The sequence below is a fragment of the Corythoichthys intestinalis genome, chromosome 15 (genome assembly GCF_030265065.1).
Source record: "Corythoichthys intestinalis isolate RoL2023-P3 chromosome 15, ASM3026506v1, whole genome shotgun sequence".
Classification (NCBI taxonomy): domain Eukaryota; kingdom Metazoa; phylum Chordata; class Actinopteri; order Syngnathiformes; family Syngnathidae; genus Corythoichthys; species Corythoichthys intestinalis.
Window position 1 is genome coordinate 41,682,796 of NC_080409.1, and position 20,613 is coordinate 41,703,408.

Genomic DNA, 20,613 nt, shown 5'->3' on the forward strand with positions numbered 1-20,613 from the left:
CTAGGGGGCGCCAGGCCTAATGGGTAATATTTCAATGCAGTCGTGTTCAGGCTGGGATATCTCATATACATGCTAGAAATGAAAAAGATTGAACGTTGTATCACGGAGTTTTTAATCATTTTCTGAATTTGGTATTTTGCCCAAAAATGGCCGACTTTGGGACCACGCCCAGGTCAGACCCTTGAGTGAAAACTCACCATTTTCAAAACTTAAGATCTCATATGTCTCCTGAATAGTCTGACCAATTTTGAAGACGATCCAACTATTTTCTTCAGCGACAAGGTCTCAAATGTAAATCGATAAAATTTCACATTTGATCCAAAATTTCCGGCTTCCTGTTGGGTTTGGAATATGGGTGCAAGAGACTTTTTGGAGCAGTTTTGCACAATGTATCGACTCGCCAAATTTCATCATTCTACGTTGAAAAAACCTAATAGGAAAGGCCTTTTTGAAAATTTCAAGGGGGCGCCACTGAGCCATTTTGTTAAATTTTTTTGTAGATTATCAAAATTTACGCAAAGTTGCATGTATGTGCAAATTTTGGTGAGTTTTCGTGCATGTTCAGGCCTCCAAATGTAAACTCCAACTGTGAACCGATAAAAATTTCACATTTGATCCAAAATATCCGATTTCCTGTTGGATTTGGAATATGGGTGCAAGAGGCTTTTTTGAACAGTTAGGCATAAGGTATCTACTCCCCAAATTTCATTGCTCTACGTTGAAAACCTGAGAGGAGAGGCCTTTTTGAAAATTTTAAGGGTAAAGGGGGCGCCACTGAGCCATTTTTTGACATTTTTTCAAAACGACACAAGATTATCGAAATTTACGCAAAGCCGCACGTATGTGCAAATTTTGGTGACTTTTCGTGCATGTTCAGGCCTCCAAATTGGCCATTTTCATTTGCCCTGAAAAAAGAAGAATAATAATAATAACTAGGCCTGCAAGCAGGACTGAACGGGCCCTCGCAATCTAGCGCAACTCGGACGTCATGCAACTCGGACTGTGTGCAGGTCAGGGTGGTGGCAGATCGTCCTCTCTAATCATCTCATTAGAACCTAACATGCGCGAAAGTTGCCTCTTTACATTCACACACCTAAGAGATAAAAACCCCTATTGGACAGAGGACTACAAAAAAGGAGCGAATAAAGGGTCATCACAGCAACAGACAGAGACATGTGGACATGGGCCGTAAAATAAGAATTTTAAAAGGTCTTGAAACTACAATGACCAACCTGAAAAGAACTGGACATATATTTCAAGAAATGAGTGACTTTCTATTGCCACTAGTTGGCGCTGTAGGGTTGATGCAAATGACCCCTACAGGACCCTTCAGACTATGACTCAACAAGCACGATATGTTTGGTGCAGATATGTTGTAGAAGTTATGACTGTTCAAAACTTGTGGTGAGACGAAATGGCTTCAGTCATTTTTACTTCTCCTGTTGGACCCTTCTGCTTCAACCAAACCTCAGTATTTTTCATCAGGCACCTGAACACATGTCTTAAGGCTCCCCTGATGCAGGTTTGAGGTGAATAGATTTTTTTCCCTTGGAGGAGGAGCCTGTTTCGTAAAAAAGGCATTTCCTGTTCCCACTAGGGGGCGCTAGGCCTAATGAGTAATATTTCAATGCACTCGTGTTAAGGGTGGGATGCCGCATATACATGCCAGATATGAAAAAGATTGAACGTTGTTTCAAGGAGCTATTAGTCCTTTACTGAATTTGTCATTTTGCCGAAAAAATGGCCGACTTTGGCACCACGCCCAGGTCAGACCCATGAATGAAAACGCACCATTTTGAAAGGTTTAGATTTCATATGTCTCCTGAATTGTCTAACCAATTTTGAAGATGATCCAACTGATTCCCTCTGTGACAAGGTCTCAAATGTGCACCCTGTTAATTGATAAAAATTTCACATTCGATCCAAAATACCCGATTTCCTGTTGGGTTTGGAATATGGGTGCAAGAGACTTTTTGGAGCAGTTTTGCACAAGGTATCGACTCCCCAAATTTCATTGCTCTACGTTAAAAAAACCTAATAGGAAACGCCTTTTTGAAAAATTCAAGGGGGCGCCACTGAGCCATTTTGTTACATTTTTTTGTAACGTTGCAAGATTATCGAAATCCACACAAAGCCGCATGTATGTGCAAAATTTGGTGAGTTTTTGTGCATGTCCAGGCCTCCAAATGTAAACTGTACTAGAAATGGACAGAAATTTCACATTCGATCCAAAATACCCGATTTTCTGTTGGATTTGGAATATGGGTGCAAGAGGCTTTTTTGAGCAGTTAGGCATAAGGTATCTACTCCCCAAATTTCATTGCTCTACGTTGAAAAAACCCAATAGGGAAGGCCTTTTTTAAAACTCCTTTCTGTCGCCACTAGTTGGCACTGTAGAGTTGATAAAAATGACCCCTACAGGACCCTTCAGGGTATGACTCTCAACAAGCATGGGAAGTTTGGCGCAGATATGTTGTATATCTGCTGAGTTATGACTGTTCAAAGTATTTTGCGAGACAAATTGTTGACGATCATTTTCACTTTCATGTTTGGACCCCTCCGCTTCAACGAAACCTCAATATTTTTCATCAGGCACCTGAACACAGGTCTTAAGACTCCCCTGATGCAGGTTTGAGGTCAACAGATTTTTTTCCCTTGGAGGAGGAACCTGTCTCGTAAAAAAAGGCATTTCCTGTTCTCACTAGGGGGCGCTAGGCCTAATGGGTAATATTTCAATGCAGTCGTGTTCAGGCTGGGATACCGCATATACATGGCAGATATGAAAAAGATTGAAAGTTGTGTCAAGGAATTATTAGCCATTTACTGAATTCGGTGTTTTGCCGAAAAAATGGCCAACTTTGGCACCACGCCCAGGTCAGACCCGTGAATGAAAACACACCATTTTAGAAACTTAAGATCTCATATGTCTCCTGAACAGTCTCACCAATTTTGAAGATGATCCAACGAACTCCCTCGGCGAAAAGGTCTCAAATGTGCACCCTGTAAATCGATAAAAATTTCATATTCGATCCAAAATAACCGATTTCCTGTTGGGTTTGGAATATGGGTGCCAATGCTTTTTTGAAGCGGTTTTAGACAAGGTATAGACTCCCCAAATTTTATTGCTCTACGCTGACAAACCCTAATGTTATAGGCCAATTTTAAAATTTCAAGGGGGCGCCACTGAGCCATTTTGTTACAATTTTTTGCAACGTTGTTAAATTATCGAAATTTACAATTTTCCGCACGTATGTGCAAATTTTGGTGACTTTTCGCGCATGTTCAGGCCTCCAAATTGGCCGTTTTCATTTGCCCTGAAAAAAAAAAAAAAAAAAAAAAAAAAAAAATAATCCTTTGCAAAACAATAGGGCCTTCGCACGCCTAGTGCTCGGGCCCTAATAATAATAATAATCCTTTGCAAAACAATAGGGCCTTCGCACGTCTAGTGCTCGGGCCCTAAAAATGGTGTCTGTGAATGAGGCACGGATATCTACCTCATAACTAGAGATGTGATGCCGATCGATCGAGTCCGATCACATCATTTTCAAAGTATCGGAATCGACAAAAAATATCGGCCATGCCTTTTTTTAATATATATATATATATTTATTTTCTAACTAAATCGTTTTCTAATTGTATTTAACGTTACAGACGTAATATGTTACACTCATCCAGTCTTTAATTAGGGTTAAGGTAGGGTTATCAAAAATATCCCGATAACGGCGGCAATTAATTTACAAAAAATGTATCACGTTAAAGTAATTAACGCAATTAATGTATGCGCTGCACGACCCTCTCACTCACTGTCGCGCTCAATCTGTAATGACGCCGTTTTGCCTATATAGAGAGATAAAAGGCAGTGCTAAATGAGTAGAGTGAATTTTGGCAGCCTTTGGAGCCTTTCTTCAATTGGCTATAGCCTTGCAATCCCTCTCCCTATGATTAGAAATATCATGGGAAGCAATGTGGGGAAGCAAGGTAGCAAATGATCTTTGTCTTAACACCTTAAGTTATTTCTCAAAGCAGAGAAGATATATCCATTGGTAGCACGACGCACAGTCATGGTTCCGCTTCCCATCATGTTTCCACTTCCCATCATGCATTGGGGCATGGCTGCAGTATCATTTACTGAAAGCTCAACAAATACACTAGATGGCAATATTTAGTCACAATATACAAAGTCACAAGTCTTTCTATCCGTGGATCCCTCTCACAGAAAGAATGTTAATAATGCGAATGCCATCTTGAGGATTGATTGTCATAATAAACAAATACAGTACCTTTGTACTGTATGTTGAATGTATATATTCGTCTGAGTTTTATTCATTTTTTTCTTAATGCATTGCCAAAATGTATATGATCGGGAAAAATTATCGGGAATGATTGGAATTGAATCGGGAGGGAAAAAAAGCAATCGGATCGGGAAATATCGGGATCGGCAGATACTCAAACTAAAACGATCGGGATCGGATCGGAAGCAAAAAAACATGATCGGAACAACCCTACTCATAACTATCGCTTAGTTGTATTTTGTTTTTTGTTACCTTCGCAATTTCCTCAATATTTTAGATGATAATCAATCCAAAGAAAAATTGATAATTTTTTTTTAAAAAGGTAAATACAAGAAAATCTCGACCACTCCTCGATGTCTGCATTGCGACCCTTGTTATATGACCATGTTTCACCGTTAAAATCACCCCTCATTCCTCGTATGCTCAATCTTCCTTAACATTATTCAAATAATTTTACAAATTGTGATTTATTGACCTGTTTTGCACATCATGCACCAGTCGTTTTAAATAAAACAAGAAATGGAATCATGTTGTCCAAATGTTTTATTGCGATCAATGTCTGCAATAAAAAAGAATGACATACTATTTTAGTTTATATGTACATAGTTTGTCGTATTTCCTTGTCACAACAAAATCCGTGGTTGCCCTTCCGCATTCGCCAAATGTAACATAATTTGTAATTTCACCTCATTTTGGTCACTCAAGTGGCCGGCGTATCAATCTATACCTCAAGTCAACACAGGCTGGAAGGTTGTTATAATGTTGTTCACGAATGGTCATCCAATCTCCCCTACGTCTCATCTAGGTTGTGCTGAATCCATTTTTGAAGATTCTGTGGGTTCCTCTGGCTTGATCACGCAGTTTTAACGTCATCAACACACTGCTAACTTCAACCCCAACTTGTTCAAGATGGCGCCGCCGATATTTCGCTCAGGAAACTTGTCTATTGGGGGGGCGCTACTTTGCAGTTTTTCACTTATCGCAGCGGGTTCTGGTCCCCATTAACCGCAAAAAACGAGGGATCACTGTTTGTCCAATGAACAGAGAATAATTAACGTCTGTATTTATTTACTTTTTTATTAAAATTACAAAAAACAATATGATTAATCACACTTGTAAATGTTCCAATTTGTTTTTTCAAATAGTCCAAAATGACCTGCCTCCATTATTGCTCTTGTCCTTCTACTCCCTTCTGATGGTCTCCGTTCTCTTCATCGCTGTCGCTGTCCTGTCCAGGGTGTTTGGGCATCTTGGTTACTTCTTGCTTTTCTTCCTGCTTGCCGGCGTCTCCCTCAGACTTTGGCTGGGCTCCGTCGACCTTTCCTTCAGCTGCCTCCTCACCTCCATCTTGACTCTCTGTCTCCATGGGCGTTTGCTCCGGGACTTCCTCTTCCTTCTTCTCAGCAAGCTCGGTCTGCGGCGGAGGCTTGGCTAGTTGCTGCTGCTGCTGGAGATAAATAGTGAGAAATTTAAAATTAATTGACTCCGACATCCATTAACTCAATTACTAATATTAAATAGTTGTAGTTACCTGTCTCTTTTGTGAAGTCTGTATCATGTGCATGTACATACTGTACACTAGGTTGGCCATCTCAGGCATGTTTTGGACAACCTGGTCTGGCCGGTCAGAAGCATCTCTCTGAAAGAATTTAAATAAAATGGCTGTAATTTGTGGAATCCAAACTTGACAAAATTCTAATTAATTCAGGAATTACCGTAAATTCCTGAATATAACGCGCACTTTTTTCCCCCCAAATCAACTTGTAAAATCAAGGTGCGCATTATAAACGGTTACATGGATGGAGACAAAAAAAAAAAAAAAAATATATATATATATATATATATATATATTAGGGCTGTCAAACGATTAACATTTTTAATCGAGTTAATTACAGCTTAAAAATTAATTAATCGCAATTAATCGCAATTCAAACCATCTATAAAATATGCCATATTTTTCTGTAAATTATATATATATATTCTGTAAAATAAATTGTTGGAATGGAAAGATAAAACACAAGATGGATATATACATTCAACATACGGTACATAAGGACTGTAGTGGGCTTTTCACTCTACTGTCATTTAAATCTGTCTATGCTGTCCTCACTCCGAAGCGTCTACTTTTTCCAAAGCTAGACAGCTAGTGAACGATGCCTTAATAATCAGACTTCTTCCTTTTTCCTCTGATTTATTAATAAAATGGCCTTAAACCATTGTCCTCTTTAGACCGTCGTAAAACTACAAAATAAAAGTACACAAGCATTGCATTAGCAACAACGTTAGCTTAGCACGCTATACAGGTTCACTAAACATAAACAAAAAGCGTCTCATACAAAAAATAGAAAATTTCGCTTACTAACATGATATGTACATTCCTTACAACAACCATACTTACGGACAAATCTTGTCCAAGGATCATATAAGCACAACATTATCAGCCCGAGACGTCGTGCAGCCATAATGAACTGGCAAGAAAATAATAAACCATGTCGCAAAGCGACCACAAGAGTTCGCTGTTGGACAGCAAAAAAAGCCTTGCTGTAAGACTTAACAAAAGGCAGAATACTTTCTGAGCGGGGCATGTGCGTTAATTGCGTCAAATATTTTAACGTGATTAATTTAAAAAATTACTTACCGCGCGTTAATGCGATAATTTTGACAGCCCTACTATATATATATATATAAACCGATTTCATTTTTTTTTTATTGACACGTTGTGTTGAACAAACCCAAAACCGCGACCCGTCGCCGACCATTACGGTACGTGACGTCACCATTTTGTTTCGGTAATACTTCACTCTAATCGGTCGAATGATTTCGTCTGTTAAATTCTGCTTTTTTCACTCTTCATAAAGCACAGAATTTAGTTTCTTGATCTCATTTGAGTCAACGTTTTTTGCAGCTCCGCAACGCGGACCATAACAAACGTAAGCACACACACTTCCTGTGTCCGTCAACTTTATCTGTCCCTCGGGAAACTCAAACCCAAATAAACAATAATTGTTACTGTCGTGTCAACAGCGATGAGCTCTCACGGATTTCTGACTTTCGTTCTCACTTTCCTTTTACTGTATCAATCCATGGAAGAAACATTTTTTCATCATGATGAAACGAACAAGTTATACAGCAGCTTTTAAAAGAAAAGTCACATGTTTTGTTTTCTCCTAGATTCTGTTAAGTTGGAGAAGTTGTCAAATCATATTATTACCGTAAATATTGTCAGTTTATGGTAATGTTTTGAACTATCAATGTGCTATGCTTGTGCTGTGTTTCACCAGTCAGTAAAATGACATTTCTGTATCTGTACACAAGCTCTGTTTTCTTGTATTCTTCTATTTATTGGTGCTAAAATTAGGGTGCATGTTATAAACGGGTACAATAATTTCCCCTAGATTTTACAAGTAAATTTGGGGTGCGCATTATACATGGGTGCGCCTTATATTCGGGAAATTACAGTAAGTCAAACTGAGATAATTAATAGTTACAGGTACTCCCCGGGTTACGAGCGAGTTCTGTTCCTATGCTGGCGACATAAACCGAATTTCTGCGCAAGTCAGAATTAACCCTTTAAATACCCCAAAATCCAAAACAATGAATGAATAGCGGTTAATGTCATTGAATTAATGTTATTAATTTGGTTGCTTTTGATGATTAAATAATACTAAATAAATAGCATTTAGTAAATGCACATTACAGGTAGTCCCCAGGTTACAAACGGGTTCCGTTCCTAAATTGGCCACGTAACCCAGAATTAACCCTTTAAGTATCCCTAAATCTCAAAATAACTATCCAAAAAGTCCAAAAGTATTGTATTTGGTTTAATGATGGAGGATAAACTGTGGGTCTGGCTAGACCAGGGGTGTCCAAACGTTCTGCAAAGGGGGCCAGATTTGATGTGTTAAAAAAGTGTGTGTGTGTGTGTGTGGGGGGGGGGTGACCTTGGCTGATGTCCTTTACGTCGAACAATATATTTAAGCAAATTTTGCCAAGCCATTCTGTGTGTCACATTTGCTTTATTATTATTTTTTTTAATGAATAATTTCAACAATCTCACAACTAGCCTTTGTGGCATTCTCTTTCGACTCTCGGGCTCTTGCGAAATACTGCTGCTGTGAAATTAAACTAGCTTCAAGTTGCTTCAATTTCTCGCTGTATTTCTTCCCTGTAATCTTGTCGTACATGTCAGCTTGTCTTGTTTGGTAATATTGCCTCACATTGATTTTTTTTTAAAACAGCAACTGTCTCTTTGCAAATGGGGCAGACACAGTTGTTGCGTATTTTAGTGAAGAAATAGTCCAATTTCCACCTATCCTTGAGGGGTAGGCCGTCGCAGTCAACTTTTTTTGCTGTTGTTGATTGTCGCCATTTTGGAAAATTGGAAGCAAAGGGTCACACGGGGTAATGTTGCTGAGAGTGCTGCTGCCTTTTAGTGGGTAAATGAGGAGCAGCATTTAGTGTGCAAGCTACTTAATATTCTGGTAGCAGTACTGCTGACCAATTTATTAAGTCTGTGTGCAGGCCAGATGTTATTGATTTTATGACAGAGGCTGGGGGCCGGAGGAAATTTGACCACGGGCCGCATTTGGCCCCCGGACTGGACTTTGGACATGTCTGGGCTAGACTGTCACCTTATGACTTAGGAGCAGACTGTTGTCTGACATGCATAAAGGACAGCAGCGCTAAGGTTTGGCCCACATAAGGCTGTAAGTTTTTTTCAGCTAATATATGTTTGCGTATGCATTTGTAACAAAGTTTACAGCTAAAGTTTGTGGAGTTGCGTCTTGGCGATTTGCTATGAGAATTGTAAACATGTTAGCATTCATAGCATTTAAGATAGCGGATTTTTGTTAGGCAAATTAAGCTAATTTAATCTAAACATTTACATATTGAACAGACTAGACCAGGCATGTCCAAAGTCCGGCCCGGGGGCCAAATGTGGCCCGTGGTCGGATTTCATCCGGCCCCCAGCCTCTGTCATAAAATCAATAACGTCTGGCCCGCACACAGACTTAATAAATTGGTCAGCAGTACTGCTACCAGAATATGAAGTAGCTTACACACTAAGTGCTGCTCCTCATTTACCCACTAAAAGGCAGCAGCACTCTAAGCAACATTACCACGTGTGACCCTTTACTTCCAATTTTCTAAAATGGCGACAATCAACAACAAAAAAAAAGTTGACTGCGACGGCCGACCCTTCAAGAATAAGTGGAAATTGGACTGTTTCTTCACTAAACTTCGCAACAACTGTGTCTGGCTCATTTGCAAAGAGACAGTCGCTGTTTTTAAAGAGTTCAATGTGAGGCAATATTATCAAACAAGACAAGCTGACATGTACGACAAGATTGCAGGGAAGAAATGCAGCTTGAAATTGAAGCAACTTGAAGCTAGTTTCATTTCACAGCAGCAATATTTCGCAAGAGCCCGAGAGTCGAAAGAGAATGCCACAAAGGCTATTTGCAAAATTGTTGAAATTATTCATTAAAAAAAAAAAAAAAAAAAAAGTAGTGCTGCAACGATTAATCGATTAACTCGAGTATTCGATTAGAAAAAAATATTCGAACTAAATTTTGTTGCCTCGGGTATTCGTTTAATTAAAGTGGCATTGTAATGGTTGATTTTAAAAGTGTTTGCATTTAATTTTACTGATGAGGGTGGATACAATGCCCTCTGGTCTGCCTCTTTTCACATGGTTGAATCCAACTGCTCCCTGTTAAGACCAACATAAGCTAAGTGTTTGTTTGAGCGAATGTTTTTTTAATGCATTCTTAATTTAGTTTGTAGGTATATTTAGCCGTTTTTTGTGGGAATATGTGTCTGAACCACTTGTTAAGAGCATTGTAAAAAAAAAAAAAAAAAAAAAAACTTTAGCAGTTTGTAGCATTTAAGCTAGCAGACTTTTTCTGTCCAAGTTAGCCAATTGTTCTTTTGTTGTACACAGATCATTAAAAAAAAAAAAAATCGTTTGAGGCTCAGCTCAGGTGTTTTAATTTTTCATGTTCCTTATCCGATTACTCGATTATTCGAACTAACTAGTCCATCGATTAATCGACTACTAAAATATTCGATAGCTGCAGCCCTATAATAAAGCAAATGTGACACACAGAACGGCTTGCTAAAATTTGCTTATATATATTGTTCTATGTAAAGGACGTCAGCCAAGGTCGGCCCCCCATATTTTTGCCACACCAAATCTGGCCCCCTTTGCAAAAAGTTTGTACACCCCTGGACTAGACGTTTGAACACCAATTGTTTTGTGTCAAGCGTTTTTTGTTTGTTTTTTTTTTGTTAAATGCGTGTTGTTTTGAACATAAGTGTACTAATAAATGTTAAAGCTTTACAAATTGTCAAAAGTGAAGGAAGTAAAAAGCTATAAAAAGCACAATTTTTCTAGTTTGATGTCTGTAAAGCTGAACCATTTGACGTTTAGTGAGAACAGAACACATATTAAACAAAGTAAAAAATAAGATACTGTAAGGTACAATCAAGTACTGTTTATGTGACTAAAAAAACAACAACTGGAGACAAAATGGCTGACGAAACTCGGACGTCGTAAAGTCGAAATCCCATAAGTAGGTCGTAACCCAGGGACTACTTATACTTTTTTCCCCTAACGTTAATAGGGAGTCTTTTTCTTTTTTCAAAAAAGAAAAGTACAATAAACCTGACAATGAACTGAACCATGGAAACGTCTACTGTAAATAGTTTTCATAGAAAGACGATGGCATGACTCGATTTTTTTACGATGACAGCTCAGCGCTCTGCGCCAGACAACATAAGACTAATTTGCATCTGCATGTGGTGGTGATGTGGGAGTAGGGTATTGGTGGTGGGTGAGCTTTACCGAGTGCTATAGCAGGGGCCGCATGTGTGTGCCCAAAACAGCTGTCCCCGCTGGGGGGGCGGAGCCAACACTCTCCAGTCACAGGAAGTGTCAGAGACCCCGGGCGTATTTTGGACACACGCACAAACACGGTCTAGCAGGGCAGACATGCTGGACCAGACGGCCGGTGCAGTGGGCTTTTGGGAGATTGTGTGGGTTTGCCATCTGACCTTCGGCGGTTGTGTGAAGTTGATTAAAACTGGGGTCTTCATTTTCCCAAGTGTGCTGAATGCTGTTAAATGAGCTGCCCGAAGTAAGATTTGGAAAAAAAGGGATTCCACTGTGCAGCTAAGGCTATTTAACAATATATTTACAATGGATCCCCATGTACTCATGGTTTCGGACCTGGATATTTCTTGATTTTTAAACCGTCTGGAGGAAGAGCTCAAGATCTTAAATGATTTTTTTCTTGGTGAGGACAATAACTAAAATATCTACTTCTCCATTATTCGTGGACGTATCAGAATGAAATTCGGTTGGTATATTCCAGGGATGTGTACACATTGATTCTCAGAGCCTGATTTTTAATTGTTTTCTCTCAGGGCTGATTAACTAAATTAACTAACTGTGGACTTATTGTTACCTGTAAGTTAGCTAGTAGAAGGCATGTCCGCTTTCCTGCTGTTGAGACGTTTAGGGACTGAGCCTGGTGACCGTAGTTCATTTGAACATTTTTTCCTATATACAGTACATATACAGGCAGTCCCCAGGTTACGACATACATGATTTCGACTTTATGGCGCCGGAGTATCGGTCGCCATTTTGTCTCCAGTCGTTTTTTTTTTTTTTTAAGTCGCGTACAGTGCCTTGTCCGCCACTTGTTAGCATTCATGGTATGTACAGTATCTTACCTGTCATTTAATTTTGTTATGTGCTTTTTGCTGTGCTTTTTGAAGTGTGTTTTGGGTCATTGTCCTGCTGGAAGACCCATGACCTCTGAGGGAGACCCAGTTTTCTCACACTGAGCCCTACATTATGCTGCAAAATGTGTTGGTAGTCTTCAGACTCCATAATACCATGCACAAGGTCAAGCAGTCCATTGCCAGAGGTAGCAAAGCAACCCCAAAACATCAGGGAACCTCCACCTTGTTTGACTGTGGGCCCCGTGTTTTTTTCTTTGAAGGCCTCGTTTCTTTTCCCTGTAAACTCTATGTTGATGCCTTTTCCCAAAAAGCTCTACTTTTGTCTCATCTGACCAGACAACATTCTTCCAAAACGTTTTTGGCTTTCTCAGAAAGTTTTGGCAAACTCCAGTCTGGCTTTTTAATGTATCTGGGTCAGAAGTAGGGTCTTCCTGGGTATCCTACAATAGAGTCCCTTTTCATTCAGACGCCGACGGATAGTCTGGGTTGACACAGTTGTACCTTCGGATTGCAGGACGGCTTGAACTTGTTTGGATGTTAGTCGAGGTTCTTTATCCACCATCCGCACAATCTTTTGTTGAAATCTCTCGTCAATTTTTCTTTTTCTGTCCACATCTAGGGAGGTTAGCCACAGTGCTATGGGGTTTACAGTTATTGATGACACTGCGCACGGTAGACACAGGAACATTCAGGTCTTTGGAGATGGACCTGTAGCCTTGAGATTGCCAATGCTTCCTCACAATTTTGCTTCTCAAGTCCCTAGACAGTTCTTCAGTCTTCTTTCTTTTCTACATGCTCAATGTGGTACACACATGGACACAAGACAGAGATTGAATCAACTTTAATCCATTTTAACTGGTTGCAAGTGTGATTTAGTTATTGCCACCATCTGTTATGTGCCAAAGGTAAGTAACCGGTGCTGTTAATTACACAAATTACAGAAGCATCCCATGATTTTTCAAAGGGTGCCAATACTTTTGTCAGGCCCATTTTTGGAGCAAGCAAAATAAATGAAGATATTACTACCAAAGCATTTGCAATTGCAATGATTTTCTGGGAGAAATTGAGCATTATCTGACAGAATTGCAGGAGTGCCAATACTTTTGGCCAGCACTGTATGTGCGGTCCACTTTCCTTTGTTGCACTCTGACTTGTTTGACGTCACTTCAGCGCTACTTTCTGTTAATTTTGAGCGTTGCTTTCATGTTGGGAAGCGGGGGTGAACACAAGTTAACATTAGAAGAAGGCAGAGAAAGGGTACACAGCGCAGGCTTGTCGATGTCCCCCGTTAGCTCACTATTAGCCTGTTGGCTTATTGAGCAGCTTTCGTTTTCACCGCTGGACCGGTGCCACTAATAGCTGCCGTTTTCCTTTTATTTCCCTCGGTATTATTGTGCAGCCATCGAGGTATGCTTTTGGAAACAAATATGTCTCTATTGATTTACTTTATAGCATTATTGCACACTGTCATGATTGTATTTTCTCAATGTGTAGTCATAGTTTGACGCTGACTAATAAATGTCAGTTGTAAGAAGAACTATGGTGTGATCGATGTTAAGCGAGGGAAGAAATATGTAATTTTTTACTTTATTTGATTAATATTACATGTAATGCATGTTTTTGGATAGTTATTTTGAGATTAAGGGTACTTATGGGGTTATATTACATGTAATGCATGATTTTGGATAGTTATTTTGAGATTAAGGGTACTTACTAACTCCAACTTGCGTGGAAATTTGGGTTACGTCGCCAACATAGGTAAGGAACGGAACGGAACTCGTTGGTATACCGGGAACTAAGGGTTACGTCGCCAACGTAGGTACGGAACGGAACGGAACTCGTTGGTAAACCAGGAACTCACAGTATGTATATATGTATGTATATTCTTTTTTTACATTCAATAATAACTGTAATTTGATCATTTCTTTGGGAACCCACCCATGGAATTCGGCTTGTGACGCTTGAGCAGCGCTTATTTTACCCTTTCAGACCTGAGCATGCTGCTGAAGGACATGAAACGTTAGGGTTAGCCGTCTCTAAACCAATAAATACACTAAATTTAGTTGCTATTGCCACTTCTGGGAGATGACTGGATGAAACTTTACCCACCGAAATCAAATCATGAGGTTTAGCACGCCCTCTTTGCCAACTTTGGCTCTTTGAAAATGGCTGAGACGTAAGTGCTCATTTCTTATCAAAAACACATTAACATTAACATTAACATAAAAAAATAACCAATAAAAGTATCAAATATCCCCGACCAAAAAATGGCACTTTGTTCTGGTGTTTGAGTCGAATAAAATAAGCGAAGATTTTTTATATTTTTTTTGCTCAGCAGAAAAAAATGCGGGTCTGAAGAGGTTAACTCATTGCCTGACATTGACTGTGCAAGAAGAACAAAAGTTGCTCTAAAATTGAACTTTAATTTTTGCATTCACTTAACACCAACTTTGGTAAATTACTACTAACAACACTAAAATCAGGAAACACATCAACAACCTTCCTACTGTTCCTTCAGCTTGAAATTATTTCTGAGATAAATTTATTGGCTGCCATTGAAGGCAAAAGACGTCAAATTCATTATGACTGTCAATGGATTGGACGTGTATCGCTGTCAATGGCACTGAAATATAATAATTAGAATGCAAGTACTTGCAGTTACTTGCAGTAAAAATAGATTTGGATGGCAGCTAATGAGTTCATTGTGGTTTAGGTTTATGAATCCTCTCTAAGCCAAGATGGAAATCTATCAATTCAACAAATGCTGCCCAATTTTCCAAACCCTCTCATCCATCGTACCGGCTGCTCCTGGCTGTAGTACTCGTGTGGCCGGATGTGCAGCTGTAGGGGACGCTCGGTGAGCTGGTTGAAGGCAGGCGTCAGCTCAAAGCAATTCTGGAAGAGTGCCACCCGGGCGAAGATGTACAGGCCCAAACGTGCTCGGGACATGGCCACAACCAGTCGCCTCACATCCCTGAGGAGAGCGGAGCAGGATTAGTGAGGCAAAATAAGCCACTTCTGTGCCAGAAGTGCCTTGTATGGGAAAGCAATTGTAGCCATCACACAGAAGTCGCGATGCATCTAATTATCTAAATGAGTGAAGCTGCAATGGCTGTGTGAATACTCCTCTTTGCTTAACTCTGAACAGGACGGGTGGCGTGACTGCTTTTCTTGCTACGATGAACTAAAAGGGGATTAGAAGCATAAGCGATGGAATTCTTTGGGGGATCACAAGGGACATGTTTTCGAACTTGTATATTTTCAAAGGTTCAATGGAGAAACATGAAAAAAACAAAAATTTGGTGGCGTGATTAAGCACTTTGGTTAACGCAATGTCATTTTGTATCGATATTTTACATATGCATCTACAGTCCCTGACAAAAGTCTTGTCGCTTATCCATTTTGTAGAAACAATTGCTAATAACCTGACTTAATTATTCAATTGGTTTCAGAAATGGCTCATATGAAAGCTAAGACCCTCCCAAAAATGTTTAATGTACAAAAATATAGGTCAACTTTTGGACGTTACTGGATGTAACCCCAGACCATGATTTTGCCACCACCAAACTTCACTGTTTTGTGGCAAAAGGTGGATTTTTCAGATGAATCTTCCATTGAATTACACCACAGTTGCCGGAAATATTGCAGGAGGTCTTGGTCTCATCTGACCAAAGCACACGGTCCCAGTTGAAGCCTGGGACCGTGTGTATTTTTGTGTGAGACCAAGATTGAGCTTTTTGGCAACAAACACTCTAATACCCCTTTCCCACTGGCCAAAAAACCCGTGTCAACCCACTAAAAATCGGCTTTTGGTGGCAGTGGGAAAGGTGCAGCGACCCGCCTTGATCCGTGTCAATCAAACCGCCAAGCGACCCGCGTTAAAATCACCTCGGCTCTGATCGTCATACAGTGTGAAAGCAAAACCCCGGGTCAACAGTCAACACCCTAATCTACGTGGTGACGTCGGCTCTTACGTGATGCGTCATAACAACATGCCAGTCGCCTCCCATTTAACACGCCCCACAACCGTAGTTACGTCGATGCTAACAACAAAGCTAGTAGAAAAAGAAGAATTCACATCGCCTACGTTGCCTCAGCACAAGCAATGTTGATCCTTTGCCACATTTCGACCATTTTGAGGGCAGTAAAAAGCATGAAAACAGAGAACACAAACAGGAGGCTTCCATAATGCTCTGCATTGCTTACTTCCTTGAACTGAATGAATTCGGTCGCACTTGTCGACGTTGATCTTAGCGTGGTGACTTCACGTCACCTTACGCACGGCTGAGGAGGGGTGGTGGGTTCGACGGGTGAAAAAAAAAAAAAAAAAAAAGACACTGCTTTTTTTGTCAATGGGAAAGGTGCCAAATGCCAATTGCTAGTGGGTTGCATCGGCTTGGAAAAAACGCGCGTTGACCCACTAGTTTCAGTGGGAAAGGGGCATAAGTGGGTCTGGCGTGCCACAAAGGATGCGCATTCTGAAAAGCACCTCATACCCACTGTGAAGTATGGGGGTGGGTCAGTGATGCTGTGGGGCCAAAAGCCCAGGGAACCTTGTTAGGGTGCATGGCATCATGAATGCTTTGAAATACTTGGACATTTTAAATCAAAATCTGTTGCCCTCTGCCCGAAAGCTGCAGATGGGTCGTCACTGGGTCTTTCAGAAAGACAATGACCCTAAACATATGGCCAAATCTACACAGAAATGGTTCACCAGACACAAGTTCACGCTCCTCCCATGGCCATCTCAGTCCCCAGACCTTGTTTTGTAGGCAAAAGGGGGTTGTACAAAGTATTAACACCAGAGGTGCTAATAATTGTGACACACATTATTTGATGTCAAATATTTTTTCCTTAATGTGGGATTTTTTCCCCACTGAATGAATGCACTTGTATTGAAGGTAGGATTTTTCTCTTTTTTCCATTAAGGTCCCATATTATTTGAATTTAAAAAAAAAAACATTAGAAGCTAAAAAAAAACACATCTTTTTTCAGGGGTGCCAATAATTATGGAGGGCACTGTAAATGTATTCTTAGTGTAGAATCTGAAGTATATGCGATTGCCTCCAGAAATCTGAACAAGACATGCTTTTATTTTAAAATGTTCACCGTAAGTACGTTTGCTAAGCGAGTAACCGTAAGCTTTACACTCAGTAAAAAGTAACAAAAACAAAATGCACTTCTCTTTCGTTATGCATGTATCAGTAATAAATTTGTTTTTCTTTTGTTCGCATCGCTTGCAAATTCTTTAATCCAGCGAGTTTTCATATTGGATGTGTCACCTTTCAAACGCAATTTTGCATTGTGGAGAAGACTGTCAATGTTTTATAGCAGACTAAAGTGGTTAGTACACTGTCTTTTTTCCATTAGCCTGAATGTAGCAATGCTAATATTTTACAGTGTTTAATGTAGAAGTGTTTCCTTATTTTGTATGTCTGAACTTTAATTCTACGGCTTGTTGATGGCCAATAAACAACTGTGAAAGAGACTGGAGTATCATATGTATACACGCACGCGGTGATTGCAGCCGGGAAAATTACCGCCCTCATTTTTATTTATTGTGCGATAATTTGACTTGCGACAGGCTTAATTACAGCTTTACAAACTGTCAAAAGTGAAGGAAGTAAAAGCTTCAAAAAGCACAATTGCCTTGTTTGCTGTCTGTAAAGCGGAACATCTTCACATTTAGCGAGTACATGTGACATAGGCATTAGAGGAGCAGCCCTCTGCTGGTTTAAATCATATTTATCTAATAGGTACCAGTTTGTCAATGTAAACCAGCAATCATCATCGTACTCTAGAGTTAGTTATGGTGTGCCGCAAGGATCGGTCCTCGGGACCATCTTGCTTACGCTGTATATGCTTCCTCTAGGTAATATCATCAGAAAACATAGCATTAACTTTCATTGTTATGCTGACGACACACAACTGTATTTATCAATTAAACCTGAGCAGGTCAGGCAAGTAGAAAAACTAAGCGCCTGCGTCCGAGATATAAATACCTGGATGAGCACTAACTATCTTCTACTTAACCCTGAAAAGACAGAAGTCCTTATAATAGGCCCGAAAAGTGTGAGAGACTCTTTAGCTGTCCTCGCTGCTACCCCCGTCTCATCTGACTAGAGGGACCTCTTCTTGCTCCTTTACTCCTCTGTATTTTTACGGACTATAACTTCGCTTGCTAATTCCCATTAGCAGTTCTGGGGTTCCTGTCTATCAGTCCTGGGAGTGGATCTCTCCTGACTGTGGTACTCCCCAAGGTTTCTCATTTTTCTCCCAATTGACTCTGGGGTTTTGGGAGTTTTTCCTTGCCGGCATGGAGGGTCTTAAGGATAGGGGATACCCAGGACTTGAACTGTATCTATTCATCTTTGTTGCTTCATTTCTAATTGTGTATCATATTGCCTCTGTAAAGCCCTTTGAGACTTCTGTTGTGATTGAGGGCTATACAAATAAATTGAATTGAATTGAAATTACAGAACACTTCATATTTAGTAAAAAAGTAAGATATTGTGAGGTACAATAAAGTACATTTTATGCAACAAAACAAAATGGCGAACGAGACTCAGGTGTCGTAAAGTCGAAATCGCGTAAGTTGAGTACGTGTTAACTCAGGGACTACCTGTAATAGAGGAGATGATTATGTTAAACATTTGACTGTTGGATTGATAGAATAATTGATTGTAAAAATAGATGATAGTGACTGCTTCAAACCATGTAAACGTGTATATAAGTGCAAACTGGTACAAATGTATATAAATCAGGATTTACACACAAATAAAAATCAGTTGAGTTTCAGCCATGTCGGAATATGTGAGAATTTAAAGTTGCTGCTGACCCAAGGAGGATTATTGCGTCTTCATGTCCCTGTGAGTGACATTTTATTAATTTCTAAGCAATGGGGGAACTTAATGGAGCAGCTCAATGAGGCTCATTAACCAGCTCGTTTTATGCTTGTAGGATGTCTGAACATTTGGAGTGGGGAATAAAAGCTTGGGTGGTTATTCCAAGAGCAATCTTTGATTTGATGGAGAGGAGTCTAGAACAAAATGTGCCACGCGTCCACCTGATTAAGAAGATTAATGTTTCCAAGGTGCTCGATGAGTTAAAGATGGAGTCCTTGTGAAGCCAAATGAGAAGGACAAACAAAACTCCACAGAGACAAAGTACAACAGCCACAACCAATGAGGACAGAAATAAGAGAGGAGGTGAGCCAATGGGGGCACACGGTAGCCTGTGGACATGGCACGGAGCGAGAGACGCCCACCTGGGCAGCGCTGTGTGACACGCCAGGGCACAGTGGACCAGCACTGCATGTGTGTATGTGTGTATATAAGTCAGAGTGCGTCTGCATCTGTGCATCCCTGTCAAATTGTGTGAGTGTGTGTCTGTGCGCAGGAATGCCCCCCCAGCCCATGAAAGCAAAGGGTTGGCTTGTCATATGGTCGGCTGTACCTCCCGCCGTTGTCACGGTAGCAGATTGCCAGGAGCAGAGAGTTGGGGAAAAACAGGGAGAGGACTACTAGACAGGACTCAGAGAAATAATGGGAGTGGGGCAGGGGGACCATACCAAAATAGTCAAAATGAAAAGAAAAAAAAACTAAAAATAAAAAACATCTGACATGGCAGGAATGCACAAATTAGCAATGTTGTTTTTGTGTTATAAATCCTGTGAACTGGTGGACAGTGGTACAAATGAAGAATTTTTTAACCAACAAAGTGCCTAATCAACATTTCAACCCCCAACAAACTCAATAACCAACCAGTTAACATTCCAGCAAGTCCCCTGACATAAGAATTAAATACCCAACCAAGAAACTAATCAAAACCAACCAAACTACCACGGAAAGAAATACTTGCACCTGACATTCAGATGGTCCCTAACATTTAGGATTTTAGATACGAGGGACACGATTTTCGATTCGATTAAATACATTTACTGCTCTGAAACAAAAAGATTAGGGCTCGAGTTAATCACAGCTTAAAAATTAATCGTAATTAATTGCAATTCAAACCCTCTATAAAATATGCCATATTTTTCTGTAAATTATTGTTGGAATGGAAAGATAAGACACAAGACGGATATATACATTCAACATACTGTACATAAGTACTAGGCCTGAACGATATTGGAAAAAACTATTGTTGCGATTTTTTGGGGGTTTGCGATATATTGCGATATTAAAAAACAATTTTTTTTTTTTAAAAGAAATTTTCACGAGATGACTTGAATAGCTGTTTGGAAAGACTTTGGATGACTCACCATCATCACAGTGTACAGTGATCCCTCGTTTTTCGCGGTTAATGGGGACCAGAACCCGCCGCGATAAGCACCCCCTCCAATTTATTTATTTTTTTGTGTGTGTGTTTTTTTGTGTTCAATGTATTTATTCAGATTTAGCATTGGAAAGAGATACATATAAGACATGTTTTTTTCTCACTTTTCCCCCCAAAGTGATTTAAAAAATGTATATAAATGTCATGTATAAATGTTTTTTAAGCACTTCAAATATCTTAATTATGATCAGTTTTAAACATAACTGTCCAACCAAATCATTTTTGAACATGAATA

At 39.9% G+C, this 20,613-nt stretch overlaps 1 protein-coding gene across 2 annotated transcripts in view; it reads right to left on the minus strand.

Moving 5' to 3' along the window:
* Nucleotides 1-4,850: 4,850 nt before the first annotated feature.
* Nucleotides 4,851-20,613, minus strand: part of aqr (aquarius intron-binding spliceosomal factor) — a 145,165-nt gene continuing 129,402 nt past the window's right edge. Inside the window, exons 34-36 of one of the 2 annotated variants that reach the window (XM_057859735.1) lie at nucleotides 14,841-15,015; nucleotides 5,824-5,931; nucleotides 4,851-5,736 (exon numbers count right to left, since the gene is read on the minus strand). In XM_057859735.1, coding sequence (XP_057715718.1) covers nucleotides 5,458-5,736; nucleotides 5,824-5,931; nucleotides 14,841-15,015 — 562 coding nt within the window. In that variant the 3' untranslated portion in view covers nucleotides 4,851-5,457. Of the gene's footprint in view, nucleotides 5,740-5,823; nucleotides 5,932-14,840; nucleotides 15,016-20,613 lie in introns of both variants that reach the window. The other variant, XM_057859734.1, reaches the window with a different exon arrangement.